General features: G+C 61.3%; 1 protein-coding gene across 1 annotated transcript in view; it reads left to right on the forward strand.

Moving 5' to 3' along the window:
- Nucleotides 1–9,865, forward strand: part of CYHR1 (cysteine and histidine rich 1) — a 12,247-nt gene extending 2,382 nt beyond the window's left edge. Inside the window, exons 3-5 of the mRNA XM_007956063.1 lie at nucleotides 7,478–7,716; nucleotides 8,028–8,239; nucleotides 9,474–9,865. Coding sequence (XP_007954254.1) covers nucleotides 7,478–7,716; nucleotides 8,028–8,239; nucleotides 9,474–9,865 — 843 coding nt within the window. The remainder of the gene's footprint in view (nucleotides 1–7,477; nucleotides 7,717–8,027; nucleotides 8,240–9,473) is intronic.
- The last annotated feature ends 3,894 nt before the right edge of the window (nucleotides 9,866–13,759 follow it).

A 13,759-nucleotide genomic window follows, 5' to 3' on the forward strand; every position in this document is an offset into this window, starting at 1 on the left:
CTGCAGGAGGCGGCCGGCGACCCCGACGCTCCGCCCAAGAAGCGGTTGCGAGCGGCCGAGGCGGCCGAGGCGGCGGCGGCGGCGGCCGGCAGCGGGAAGCTGGAGGAGCGGCTCTACTCGGTGCTCTGCTGCACCGTCTGCCTGGACCTGCCCAAGGCCTCCGTGTACCAGGTAGGGCCGCCGGCCCGACCCCGACCCGGCCCGGGGCTTGAGCCCCCGCCGCGGCCGCCCGGGCACCGCGTCGGCCGGAGGCCCCGGGCCCACCGGTAGGGAGCCCTCTCCTGGCCTTCTGTCCGCGTTCTCCCGAGCGGCACTCCAGCGCCGGTTGGGAAGCGACTGCTGCTTCTCCGGACTCTTGTCATTTCCGGCTCCGAAGCCCCTTTTCCGTGCTCTGATCCCCGCGTCTCGCGATAGGAGTTTTGTCTCCGGGCTCTCTGCACATGCCTTTGTCTCCCTCCCAGCATCCCCATCCCGCCACCTCAGGCTGACCCGGGCCAGATGCCCGTCCCCCGTCCCAGGTCTGCTGGGCTCCTCACTGTGGGCTCCTTGTGTATTCTTTTGGCAGCCACACCCCCACACATCTCTTTGGCCCTCCTGTAACCTTTTCCTCTGTCTCCTAGTGGAATACTCTTGGCGGTCTGGGTCATTTCCTCCTGGGACAGCGTTGGGGAGGGAGAGCATGGTTTTTCCCTCCCCCGCCCTTCCCTGTGCCCCTGGCTGGATGAGTGCATCTGCATGAAGTTGGAGTGCCTTCGTCAGCAGCCCCCCGGGCTCTCTGGACCTGCTGTCCCCCATACTAAGCTCCCGCCCTTCCCACCTTACCCCTCCCAGGAGCTCCAGGGAGTTGGTGCTGCTCAGGTTCTTGGAGGGGGGACAGCCCCCAGCGGGTGCACCTCCCAAGGAGCAGCAGAGCACACTTTTGGTTGAGCTGAGTTCTCAGGTGGCCTCCTTTGTCCCTACTGCTCAGCCCCCACATCTGAGCCACCCCCAGAGCCCCCAGAGGCATGAGGAATGAGGCTGGTTTCCCTAGGCTGTCTCTGCACCTATGGGAGCTAAGAATGAGCAGTGGGCTTGCCCCCTGCTTGTTCCAGTTGGGGCCTGGCCGAGGGCCCACTTGTGTAGCCAGCCCTCTGGTAGGGGGCTGGGCAGGGCTGCCATTTCCCCCACTCTGGCGCTGCCAGTCCATCAGTTCCTTGCTGTGAGCTTGCTTGGGAGGCCCCAGTGTGCCAGGACAATGGGAGAGGAAAGGCATTAGAGGGAATGTGGGCTGAGCTGTCTGGGGAGAGGACCCACCCTCCTGGCCAGGGCCCTGGCTCCAGAATCCTATGGCCTCCTGGCCCAGGGCCAGCCAGGGGAGCACTTCCGACAGCTGCCGGCTCCCAGAGCACCAGGCGCCACCAGGCCCCTCAGGACTTGCACGGCTCTAGCTCCTTATCCAGGACGGGGTAGTTCGCCCAGGGCCTTGAGTGAGAGAGCCCAGGGAGCTGAGCCCAGGATGGGGGGGTCCCAGGGGAATTCAGGAGTCTCCTCAACTTGTGGATGACCACAAGGTGCTGGCTCGTGGTGCGCTCTGCCCCCCAGCTGTGGCATGCCCAGCCCAGCCATAGCTCTGCCTCTGGCCAGCCCCTGAGCTGGTTCAAACCGGCCAGACTTGCACAGTACAGGAGCTGAACTCCCTCCCAGACTGGCTGTGGCGGGAGTAAGGCCTTGGAGCTGTTCCGACCCAGGGCCTTGAAGGCTCTACTCTGTTCCCTGGAAGCCGGCTGAGGTAAGGGCCATGGGTGTTGACGCCCGCCCACCGCACCATCCACTCTGCAGGTGACCTCTGGGCCTCAGTTGCAGGGGTGTTTTCCTTATGTCCCTAGAGGTCTTGAGGCCTAGAATGTGTGGTCAGCAGGACAGCCCTTTCCTCTCCAGGGTTCCCTGGAGGCCCTGGCCTTGCTGGCTGCAGGCAGACGTGGGTATGGAGTGGGGGGCGAGGATGCACAGTAGTGCGGTGCTGGGGATGGAGCGGCAGCTTGTAGTGGCCGCCGAGATTCTGGCCCTGCTGTGGGTGGTGCCTCTCTTGCCAGCCCTTTTTTACTGACAGGAATGTTGAGGGGCAGGTTGACATGGGCCTAGAGGCCGTAGGCATCTTGCCTGCATCATAGCTGGGTCTGCTCCCTGGGGGGGGGGGGGTTCCCATCTCAGATGATATGAGCCATTCAAGCTGCCTCAGAACGTGTCGGTTTCCCCTCGCTGTTCCCCTTGCAGCCGCGGTCTCTCATCTTGAGCTGGCTTTGCTGAGCCTTGTTGATGGGCAGCTGTCTGGTGAGCAGGTCTTAGGCAGGTGGTGCACACCAGGCACACTATGTCCTGGGTGCCAGCTCAGATGGCTAGGGGCTGGGGTTGGGTGGTGTGCCCGGCTCTGGGGTAAGGAGAGAGCAGGTGGCCACGCTTAGCCTGTGTGCTAAGCCAGGTGTAGTAACCCGAGCTGTGCCCTCCAGCTCCCCCCCCCCCGCCTCCAGGGCCATCCCGTGTGGTATGAACCCTTTCTTTGTGGGTGGGCAGGTTGGGGACCTCCCACAGGTGTCACACCAAGGCCTGCGTGGGCAGCTCTTTCCTTGCTGTGGCCAGTATCACATTAGGTGTACAACAGGAGTGTCAGCTTTGACGCCTTCTTGAAAGTCATGGGTGTGCCTGTGGTGACTGGCCTGACAAGGTGTGCAGTCACCTCCTGGGGTCCTGAGGGGGCAGCAAGGACAGTGCCAGGAGCCCCTGGCCACCCAGGCTGCGGGGCAATACTGCATTACTGGCCCTGAGTGTAGCCGGGGGCTGAGTGACCCCGCTGCCTCTACTGTGGGGAGTTCCTGGTGCCTAGTCCCTGACTCCTCCTTAGCTCCCCCTGCCAGCCTTGTCCACAGCACAAAGCTCGCCCTGACCCTTCATGCCCTGTACAAGCCCTGAGCCCTGAGCCCTGGGGCCTATCTGCAAGAAGAGACCTCACGTCTCCCACCCACCTCCATGAGGGACCCTGCTCCTCATGCCCTCACCCTCTGAGAGCCCTGTCTGTGCCCATCTCTGCTCTCTTCCTAGACAGACGAAGTAGCCCACTGTGAACCCCACCTGCCACTGTAGGCATGCCTCTCTGCCTGGCTGAACAGGGCCACTCCCTCCATCTTCCTGCAGGGCTGGTCCTATCCTATTGTGTCCCCCACCTACACTCAGAGCAGGACCTGGCCCTGGGACTCGTTACCTACGGGACAGTCTCAGTCTGTGTGAGGCTCCCGGTGTATGTGTGGGTGCATTCTGGCCACCAGGCCCTCCAGGATTGGGGCTGCAGTGACTACAGACAGAAGGCACCCTGGTCAGGCTGCCCAGGTGGGCCCTCAGTTCCTGCAGTGGGGGAGACCAGGCCCAGGGGCTTGGCAGCAGCTCTTGGGGGTGCAGCACAGAGCCATAGCAGATGTGTCCTTGGAGGGGAGGAAGGTGGCAGGAAAGAGCTGCCCCATGTGTCTACTTACGTGTGCTGGGCACAGGAGAGGAGGGAGTTTCCGGAGCCCTGGCCAGGTGCAAATGGTGTTTGTCCTTTTCAGTTTCTTTGGCTCCCAGTAGAGCAGGGACGGGGCAGGGAGGGCTGCATTGAGGGCCCTGCTTTCTGGGTGGTGTTAATAGCACAAGATAAGGAAGTGACAGCTTCCAGGACCAGCCCTCCACCCGTTTCTATTTGAAGATGAGGAGGGGGCTGCCTACTTGGTGCAGGAGGAGGGAGAGGTGTTCTGGCGCTTGTGTCACAGGGCATCCCCTAGCTGTGTTTGGAGCGCAGCTGCCGCTGAGGCCTGCAGGTCTGAACCCCTGGAAGGGCAGTGGGCCGCCCTGGTGGGCCCCAGCATCTCTGCCCCAGAACATTCAGGGGACCATGCTGCTTTCTTGTGGGAAGGAGTGGAGTAGGGTGCCCAGGGTACCCCTATACACGAAAGGTATCTTAGGCCTGCTGACCACAGGGCTGCCTGGTCCCCAGGAAATGGGGAGGCCCATTCTCCAAGCCTGGTCCAAGTGGTCCATCAGTGCCCCCTCAGCCAGCAGGAGCTGACAGAGGTCCCCAGCATAGGGAGGATGGGCCAGTGCCCTGTGCACTGGCCTCTCCTCACTGTCCCTACTCTGCTCAGTGGGGTTGCTGCCCTTCAGGGTCATGATGCTGCACCCCTGTGGACCAGTGCCTCCTGGGTGGGGAGCCCCTTGGTAAGGCGTGGACTTCCACTGAGATCACAGTGCTGTGCCTGGAGTCCCAAGGTGGGAGGAGGGGCTGCAGGACAGAAGTGGTGTCTCTTCACTGCCCTGCGTCTCCTCACCAGTACACTGAGGCCCACTGTCACGGCCTACCAAGGAGGAAGCTGAGGCCCAGAGGGGAGTCAGCCAGCCTGAGGTACACTGCTGATGGCTGGGCTGGCTGGCCAGTGGTGCTGCTTGCAGGGCTGGCCCTTCTCTCCTGGTTTTTTAGGCTGAGGGGTACCTGGAGGCAGCATGGGGCCCTGGCTGGGCCGCATGGTGAGAGGTGCCAGCTGGCCCAGTCACGTGGCCTACAGGTTCTCAGGCCTGCTGCCAGTCACGCAGTCCACTGGGGGCCTGGTGCCCCATTGTGGAGTCTACAGGCCTAGCTTCTGGCTGGGTGGTGGCAAAAAAAAAAAAAAAGAAAGAAAGAAAATGGGGGGCTAGCTCAGTCTTGGTGTCACACGGCAGCTGAGGCCGTGGCTGCCTTATGGCTGGGCTGCATACACAGTCGGGGTTTTGCTTAGAGGCCATGGGGCCCAGTGGCAGGGAGGAGGCTTTGGAATGTGGCGGCCACCTTCCATGGACAAACCTGCTGGACTGGATGTCACTGGGCAGGACGCACCCTGGTATTTACCAGCCTGGTGTCCTGGAGGTGGCTCATCCTTGGCCGGGCCGGCGATGTTCCTGAACTCCACGCCAGCTCACGCAACCGACAGAGCCAAGCTGCCGGTGCTGAGGGGGCAGTGAGCCCACCCCTGCCAGAGCTCATGGACTCCCTTCGGAAGTCCAGCAGGGCCCGGAGGAGGGCAGGGCCAAGCCACTCAGAACCAGCGTCTCACCTGTCGGTGTTGCGGCCGGCCCAGAGCACAGCCCAGTGGCCAGCAGCTGAATTAACTGACCTTGTGTTGGAATCCGGAGGCTCCAAGAGAGGAGCACTGTGGTGGGTGTGCTGTGGGTGAGCGCGATGCCGACTGGGAGTGCAGGGTCTGGGCAGAGGCCCACTAGCATCATTTCTCTTCTGCACAGAAGCCGTGGGCCCCAGGATGGGCAGCAGGGCTTAGTGCTGGAGCCTCAGCTGGGTCTGGGCTCTCTCCCGAGGCCTCTCTAGCATCAGTGGCCAGGTGGGCCTGTGCATGTGGGGCACATGGACCCCAGCCCTGCTTGGGACCATGGGCCAGGTGGGGACCCTGGAGCAGTTGTGCAGCCCCTCATTAAGAAGACCTTCACGGAATCCCAGGTCCTGGGAAGGCATGGGTCTTGAGGTGACGTGATGGCTGTTGGAAACCTCACCAAGCATGGTGCTGCGGGTCTTGGCCTTGCTCTAAGGGGGCAGACATCTGAGCTTTCTCTTTCCCACTGCTCAAGCTCCTGCCTTTGAGAAGTGGTGACAGGCCTTGGCTGGGGCCTTGGCACTGAGCAGTCCAGCCTTGCCTCCCTCTTGCCAGCCCACTGTGGGCAGCCACAGAGGCCACAGCCAGTGTGGGGCTCGGTGGCCAGTGGGTTCCGCACTGTGTGGGGTAGCCCTAGACGCACAGGCCACTCGGGAGGGCAGGGCTTTGGCTTCCCGGGGACCTTTGCCACATGGGTGGATGGTGGATGCAGGCCCCTGGCCCTGATCTCAAGCCAGCCCTCGGTCTGATTGCCTTGTGAAGCCCTGGGCAGTGCTGCAGTGGGGACAGGGGTTGGGTGGTCTGGGCTCTGGTCTGTGACCTCTGCGGCAGGCTGTTGTGCCATCCGCCCACCCACTGTGCCCTCCACACCTGTGGTTCTCTGCTGACCCCAGGATGGATGGGCCAGCCAGCTGTGCCTCCCTGCTCTTCCTCTGGCAGGCTGACCCCTCACTCCCATACTCAGACAGCCTTGTCCTCCCAGCCACTACAAGGCCCATTCCTTTTCCAATGGGTGCATCTTGATTCTGACCTTGAGGTCAGAAGTTGAGGTTTGGATGTGGAGAAGTCAGTGGAGTTGGTGTGACTGGGTCCTGCTGGGTGCCTAGGACTCAGGCCTGGGAAGGACCATGCCATCTGCACATTGTTCTTGGGGCCCACGGCCCTGAGCAGATGCTGGAAGGGTAGTGAGCACTGCGGGGCCTCAGCACATGTGGGCGTGCTCCCCAGTCAGACTGTGGTCACATCCCCCTCCCGCTGCTCCCAAGGGCTCCCCTGGCCTGGTGGCTTTCTGGAGGTTTGCCCTGGCTGGCAAGGCCCAGCCAGCACTGGAGCAGCCTGTCCAAATGGCAGCCTGGCCTGCCCCTACTCCTGGGCAGCCCCCTGGGTGTGGCCCAGGCCCCAGCCTGGCCCCTGAGGTGCTGTTTTGCCCTGGTCCAGTCTGTGCACCTGTCATAGGCCTTGCATGAGCAGGGAGCTGTCTGGACACTTTGGTTCCCCTGTGGGACTCCTCTCAAGGCCTGAGTCACAGTCTGTGTATGTCCCTAGACAGGCACTAAGGGGGTACTCTGGGGGTGTCAAACAAGAAAGGGACCGAGGATAGCAGCGGCCTGCCATTCATGGACAGGGCCCTGGGTGGGGCAGCTCACTGTGGGCACAGTCCATCCTTAGCCTTGCCTGCCCAGAAAGGGTCATGCCTTAGGCCCTGAGGGGGACGGGCTCACTACCCCACTTACATCAGCCCAGCGCCAGCCCTGTAGCACCGGGCCTGTAGCCCCAGATCCTGCCCCCAAAGCCACACACACTGCCCTGGCAGACCTGGCCTCTTGCTGGCCCTGCAGGTGGCTGGCCTTACTAACCAGTGCGGGTGCCTGCCCTCAGTGCACTTGGCTTTTCTAAAGGCTGAGGAGCAGACTAGGTCCATCGGGGTGGAGAGCAGCATCCATCCACCTGCTTGGCAGTGGTATGCCGTGTGCACCCCCAAGAGCTGCCAGCTGGGTGCTCCTGTAGGTTCCGCAGTTGAGGGCTGCAGGAGCCTGGGCATGGGTCAAGCCCAGAGCCCCAGTGTGGGCAAGCTAACCACCTCCTGTGGGGCCTGTCTCGGTGAAGAGCCTCTACCTCGGCCAGCCATGAGGGCCGTGTCCTTGACGCACCACATCTCCAGGGGATCTGAGTCGGCTGTCCTTGGAGGGCCCTGGGAAGAGACACAGGCACCTCTGCCGCCAGTGACCCGCCTGCCCGGAGTCCCCAGAGGACGGCGGCCTAGCTGGAGCTGCGGCGGTGGGCGCGTGCCTGGCCCACCAGGTCTGTGAGCGTCGTCTCCCTCTCCTTCTTCGCAGTGTACTAATGGTCACTTGATGTGCGCTGGCTGTTTTATCCACCTACTAGCAGATGCCCGGCTGAAGGAGGAACAGGCCACGTGCCCCAACTGCCGCTGCGAGATCAGTAAGAGCCTCTGCTGCCGGAACCTGGCCGTGGAGAAGGCTGTCAGCGAGCTGCCCTCCGAGTGCGGCTTCTGCCTGCGCCAGTTTCCCCGCTCGCTGCTGGAGAGGCACCAGAAGGAGGAGTGCCAGGACAGGTAGCAGGCTGCCGCCTCGGGGCTCTGCAGGGCGGGGGCCGGCAGGACACACTGCCCGCTGCTAGGTCTCTGTTCCTGTAGCCACCAGCCCAGCCTCAGTTCGGGCACACGAGGTTGTACTGCTGTTCAGACCTGAGCCTGCAGTGCAGCCACATAGGGCAGGGGGCCAACCCTGCAGCCGAGGCCTAGACGGCACGCGTACTCCTTGTCTCTGTGGCACGCACGTGCACATGATGAGCTTGTCCTTCAGGGCTGTTCCACGTGAGTGGGAGGGGGCACAGGCCGTGACCCTACCATGCCACTTTCTGCAGGGTCACCCAGTGCAAGTACAAGCGTATCGGTTGCCCGTGGCACGGCCCCTTCCATGAGCTGACGGCACACGAGGCTGCGTGCGCCCACCCAACCAAGACAGGCAATGAGCTGATGGAGATCCTGGACGAGATGGACCAGGGCCGCCGTAAGGAGATGCAGCTCTACAACAGCATCTTCAGCCTGCTCAGCTTCGAGAAGATTGGCTATACAGGTGAGGTACCACGCCGCCTGCTGCATGCCGTGCAGGTGGGCACCACTCACGGGTGGTAGGGGGAGCCCCTGCGAGGGCACGGGGCTGCGCCGTGGCGGGGGCACCAGGGGGCATCCTCGGACTCGGGACAGGCGGTGCTGACCAGAAGACAGGCGTGTCTGCGGGAGGCCTAGGCACAGGGCGAGAAGATGTTTATTGGGCCAGGTCCTGCTGGGCAGGCACCGCGAGGCCAGCACAAAGCTGACCAGGCTTCAGAACAAACTGAGAGTGCTAACCCCAACTGCAGAACTCGTGGACACCACAGCCGGGCCAGCTCACGGGCTGCCCACCTTGGACGTGACGGGGGCCAGGCCACAGGCTGAGCCTGCCAGAGAGGAGCTCGGAGCACCTGCTGATGCCAGCCTGCGCAGGGACACCGACCTCCGCTGCCCACCATGCCAGTGGCCAGCTCGAAGTCCAGGCAGTCATGGGAAGCCAGTCACACCTCATTGCCGGGGCAAGCCCATTAGGTGTGGGCTGTGCAGGCTTGGGTGGCCCAGGGCCCACATGGCCTTAGACGGCAGTGGAGGCTGCGGCCCCAACTGGGCGCCGTGGTCTAGGCAGTCCAGGCCTCGTGGGATCCGGGTGGCTTGGCGTGTCATGGCAGCGGGGCTCAAGGCCCTGTCTGTGCAGGAACAGTTGGCTGTCTGGATGCTGGCCCCTCCACCGTGGACTTGCCGGCCATAGGCTTCAGGCAGAGCCAAGAGGACTGTGCAGAAGGCAGGGGCTGCCGTTGCCTCACCGATCCTCCAAGACAGCGGGCGGAGCCCCATCCCCTAGCAAGAGGCCGGCCTGGGTGCAGCTCGCAGTGCAGGCAGGGTGGGTGCTGGGCGCCCGCCCACCAGCTTTGCTGGCTGCTGTGTATTGGAACCAATAAAATGCACTTGTTCTCAGAACTGCACCCTGTCTGTGTGTCTGCTTGCCCCACCCCCTGGGCAGATGCCTCTCTCCTACCTGGACTGGGCCTGGGCCAGGGTGATGAGGTGGTGTGCTCGGGCTTCCCCCGGTCCTGGGCACTCACCTGGCAGCCTCCAGCTCCAAGCCAGTTCACATGACCTCCCCCAGGCATGTGTATGCCTCGTTTCCCTGCTTGCCTACCATTTGGCCAGTGGGGCACTGCAATGCTCTCCGGTAAGTGCTCCTCCCGCCTGTCCTGCCTGCTCTGACTGCTGCCCCTGCCTGTCTGTCTCCACAGAGGTCCAGTTCCGGCCATACCGCACGGACGACTTCATCACGCGCCTGTACTATGAGACGCCCCGGTTCACGGTGCTGAACCAGACGTGGGTCCTGAAGGCACGAGTGAATGACTCGGAGCGCAACCCCAACCTGTCGTGTAAACGCACACTCTCCTTCCAGCTCATTATCAAGAGCAAGGTCAACGCGCCCTTGGAGTGCTCCTTCCTGCTGCTCAAGGGCCCGTACGATGACGTGAAGATCAACCCTGTCATCTACCACTTCGTGTTCACCAATGAGAGTAACGAGACCGACTATGTGCCGCTGCCCATCACCGACTCGGTGGAGTGCAACAAGTTGCTGGCTGCCAAGAACATCAACCTGCGGCTCTTCCTGTTCCAGATCCAGAAGTAGCCACGCTAAGCCGACCGCCACCCCGGGCCGCCGCACGTGCTCAGCACGTCTCACCCCGTCACAGGTCATTTCAGCTAATGGAGGAAAACACGAACCAGAACACGTAGGGAAAGTCTGCATGCGTGTGGGACATGTGGCCGCCCGCCCTGACCGCCCACTCCGTCTCTCCTGTGGTGGCGGGAGAGGGTGATGGGCCCCGCCTGCACTCCTGGCAGAGGCTTGGCCTCCCATGGCTCCGTGCTCCGCTCCGGGCTGGCTCGGGGTCCTTGCTGACTTCAGACGGCGTATTTGGTTCCAATTAAAAAGGCTCCCTTGCTTCCTACTTTCTGTTTTGTTGGCGGGGAAGGCGTGGCCGCGAGTGGACAGCGTGGGAGCCTAGCTCTGGCGTGGCCTGGGAGCCCGACGGCACCTAGGACACCAACAGGAGCCAGCCTGCTCCCCCCCCCGGTCTATCACCTGCACCCCGTTATACCCCTGGATAGACTCGAGATACCACACCACCACCCCTATCCCCCATCCCAGGGCACGAACAGTGGGGGGGCTGGGCAGTCTACCGCTCTGCAGGGGATTGACCAGGGCTACCCCGCGAGGGGGTAGGAAGGCCAGCAGGCCTCAGCAGACGTTTTCGGAATGCAGGGTGAAATTCTGTCTCCTCCCAGAAAAAAATGAAACTCTTTCTAGGCTCTTCTGTAAGTTAGGCGATTTGGCAAGAGAATCTATTCCCATTTCCATCCCTGAGCACCACCATCCCTGAGCTGTGCAGTGAGCTCTGGGGGCTGCAAGTTGCAGAGCAGGCCTGGCTAGGTCTAAGGCCACCATCTTTCCCTGAAGGGGGCTGGCCCTTCCCAGCCTGTGTGATGGGAGCAGCAGATTCCCTTGGGCGGGTTACGTGGGGGAGCAGCACAGCAACCTGTGCTGGAGGGGCTGACCAATGGCCTGGGAACCATAAAGCCCTCCAGGGCTAGAGGGGGCTGCCAGGCCCTAGTTTTGTGTTGCTTTGATACCAAAGAACTGGGGTTCCTCTGCCCCCACACCCAAATGGGTGATGCCTGCAGAGAAGGTGACCTGGGGCACCAGACTGGGAGTGGGGCAGCCCCCTGCCCATGAGTGCAGTGCTGCTGGTCTGGCTGGCCTCTCCAGAGGAAGGTCTGAAAGGACACCTGGGCCCAGACAGCCAAGGGGGCTGCTGGCGGAGGGGGAGAGGCTGTGGGGTGGGTCGCTGAGCCCCACATCCTGAGCGTGGCTGGGCAGGTGTCCACATGGGCTAGCAGTTGCTTCAAGCTGAAGAGCCTGCTTGGGTTCCCTTCCCAACCATGCAGCAAGGGGCACATGGCCTGGGTCCCCAGGGTAGAGAAGACCTGTAGGTTTGCAGGCTGTAGCAGCTGCAGAGGAAGGTCTGGGTGGTGAGCCTGACTCGGGCTCCCTGTGTGAGTCCTGACTTGGGCTGCCCCCTGCTCCCAGCCCTGCCCGAGGCAGAGGGCAGCGCTCAGGGTAGACAGTGTCTGTCAGGGTTGTGTGTGTTGCATGCTGGCCCTTGAGGTCATGTGTGTGCTGGAGGCTTTACTGCCACATCTCAGTGTCTCTGTTTCTGGATCCTACGGTGACTGTGTTGGGAGGTTGCTCCTGTCTGCATGTGTGTGGGTGCCTATAAGAGAGGGGTTCAGGTAGAGGGACCAGCTTGTGTGTGTGTGAGGAGTCTTCTGGAGAGGGGGAGTAGTGAATGTGTCCACTACCTGGCTACATCAGGCCGGGACAGTGGCCTCAGAGGGGCATGCTCCCTGGGATCCTGGAGGCAGCAGGTCAGTGTGCCGGTGAATGTATGATGTTGTGGGGGCTGAAGATGGAGGCCTGCCTGGAGGAGGAGGAAACCAAGACTGGCTGAGCAGTCTTCAGGGCAGGTGGCCCTGTGTATAGTTGGGGTGGGGTGGAACAAATGGACAGGAAAGGTCTTGTGTGGGGTATGCACAGTCCCCTACTTTTGGCAGCCAGGCTTGCAGACTGATGGGACAATGCCTGAGTTCAAGGTGAGACCCTGGGAGAATGTGGGTATGTGTCTGCAGGAGCACTGTGCTGTCGTCATCCCTCCCCCCCCAGTAGTTCATGCGAAGCTGAGCCTTATAGCCTGGTCAACTGGGCACCCTGGAAGACTGTAGTATGCCCGTTGCCACCACCAGGAGGCAGGCACCCAGCACTCCTAGCAGCAAAGCTGTTGTGGGTAACAGGTTTACTGGCCAGTGTCATGCCCATACCATCCCGTGACCTGCACCATCTTGGCATCCTGACCTGGTCCTTCACTGCTCTCTTGTCTCTGAGATGCCTCAGTGGGGACAAGGAGAGGGCAGCCCCTCCCCTGTGAGCACTACACCCCTCCCTTTGCCCGAAGTGGGAAATTCACAAAGATAATAAAAAGTTTTTACATAGAGCGAGAGGCATTTTTTTTTTTTTTTTTTTTCCGCGAGAGGCATTTTTAACCCATTGGCCATGACTCGTGTGTCCCTGTTGTAGTCTGAGTTCGCTGGATGTTTTGTGTATGTAACTAGTTTAAAAAAGTATTCTAAACCACGGCCTGTCTGTGTTTCCTTCAGAGAAGCTGGCCCCCAGAGATGGGCCCCCTCAGCCCAAGGGCTCTGGCCCACGCTGCCCAGAAGCTCGTGGCCACTGCTGCCCGGCCCCTGGCAGCACTGCCTCATTCACAGATCCTGTCTGGTTGGTGGGGAAACGCAGGCATGGAGCAGTCAGGGGCTCCCCTGCACCCCTTTGTCTGACCTGCCCTGTCCTCAAGGCCCCTCACCAACTCACCCTTTGCTTCTGTGACCTTGTGACCCCTCCTCTCGCGCCAAGTGGCTGCCTTGGTGTCAAAGCTGAGCTTTGGGCTGTCGAGAGGATGGTGTAGGTCTTTTTGTCCTGTCCCCCATACTTGGGCTGGATCAAGCACCCACCTCCAGCAGCGGCCCTCATGCCACACCTGAAGGCTATGCTCTGCTGCCTTCCAGCCTGGGTTCTGGCTGTGGGCAGCCCTCCCTAGTTCTAGGAGCCCCGGCTGGACTGCCATTGGCCTTTGCTGTCCATCCAGGGGCCTAGAATTTTACCCCATTGGACCTGTATTATAAACGTGTTTGTTTCTGCTGCTTTGGGCCTCAGTAGGATGCACCCTCAATCTCAGCAGGGCTTTGGGACACCTGCTGTGAAACTAGGCAGCCCAGGGTTTAACTCTGAACTCTAAAAGTAGCCAGGAATGAGAGTGGACCAGGGCTCCCCTGAGAGCATTTGGTCTTGACAGCACTGGAGGACAGCACGGGTATTTGGAGGTTTGGGCCTGAGCTGCCCGAAGTCCACCAGATGCGAGACGTCCTGGCAGGCGTCACCCCGGTGAGCCTCTGCACCTGGGCCCTAACTCCTGTTCACCACTAAACAAAGCATTTCTGCAGTTTGAGCACACATCCACTTAAGTTTTCAGGAACACAACTGGCATGCACAGTGAGGCAATGGTACCTCACTGCTCATTTTTTAATTCACCCCCCCATACACAGCAGTGTGGGACTCTACAGACCAGATAGGACTCCACGGTGCCTGTCCAGAGCCAGCCTGCATTCTGGGTTCTGTAGAAGGGGGGCTTCAACATTCATGCTCAAGGATCCAAACATTCAAGTACATCTTGTCAGACTATCTTTCATGTCCCCTTGTATCAGAGCCAGGAGCTCTGGTGGTGCTCTGGTTAAGGCATTTAGTTGCCATAATGGGAGAAACATGAGGCAGTCAGCTCCTGAAAAGATTTGCAGCCTTGGAAACCCATGGAGGCAGTTCTCTTCTGTCCTTTAGGCCCTATGAGCTGGAAGCTACTCTGGCAGTGGCTTGGGTTATCTGACATCGAAGCATTAAAAAAGCCAAACTCAC

This window comes from Orycteropus afer, unplaced genomic scaffold (assembly GCF_000298275.1).
Source record: "Orycteropus afer afer isolate SDZICR_OR568_19922 unplaced genomic scaffold, OryAfe1.0 scaffold00574, whole genome shotgun sequence".
Lineage (NCBI taxonomy): Eukaryota > Metazoa > Chordata > Mammalia > Tubulidentata > Orycteropodidae > Orycteropus > Orycteropus afer.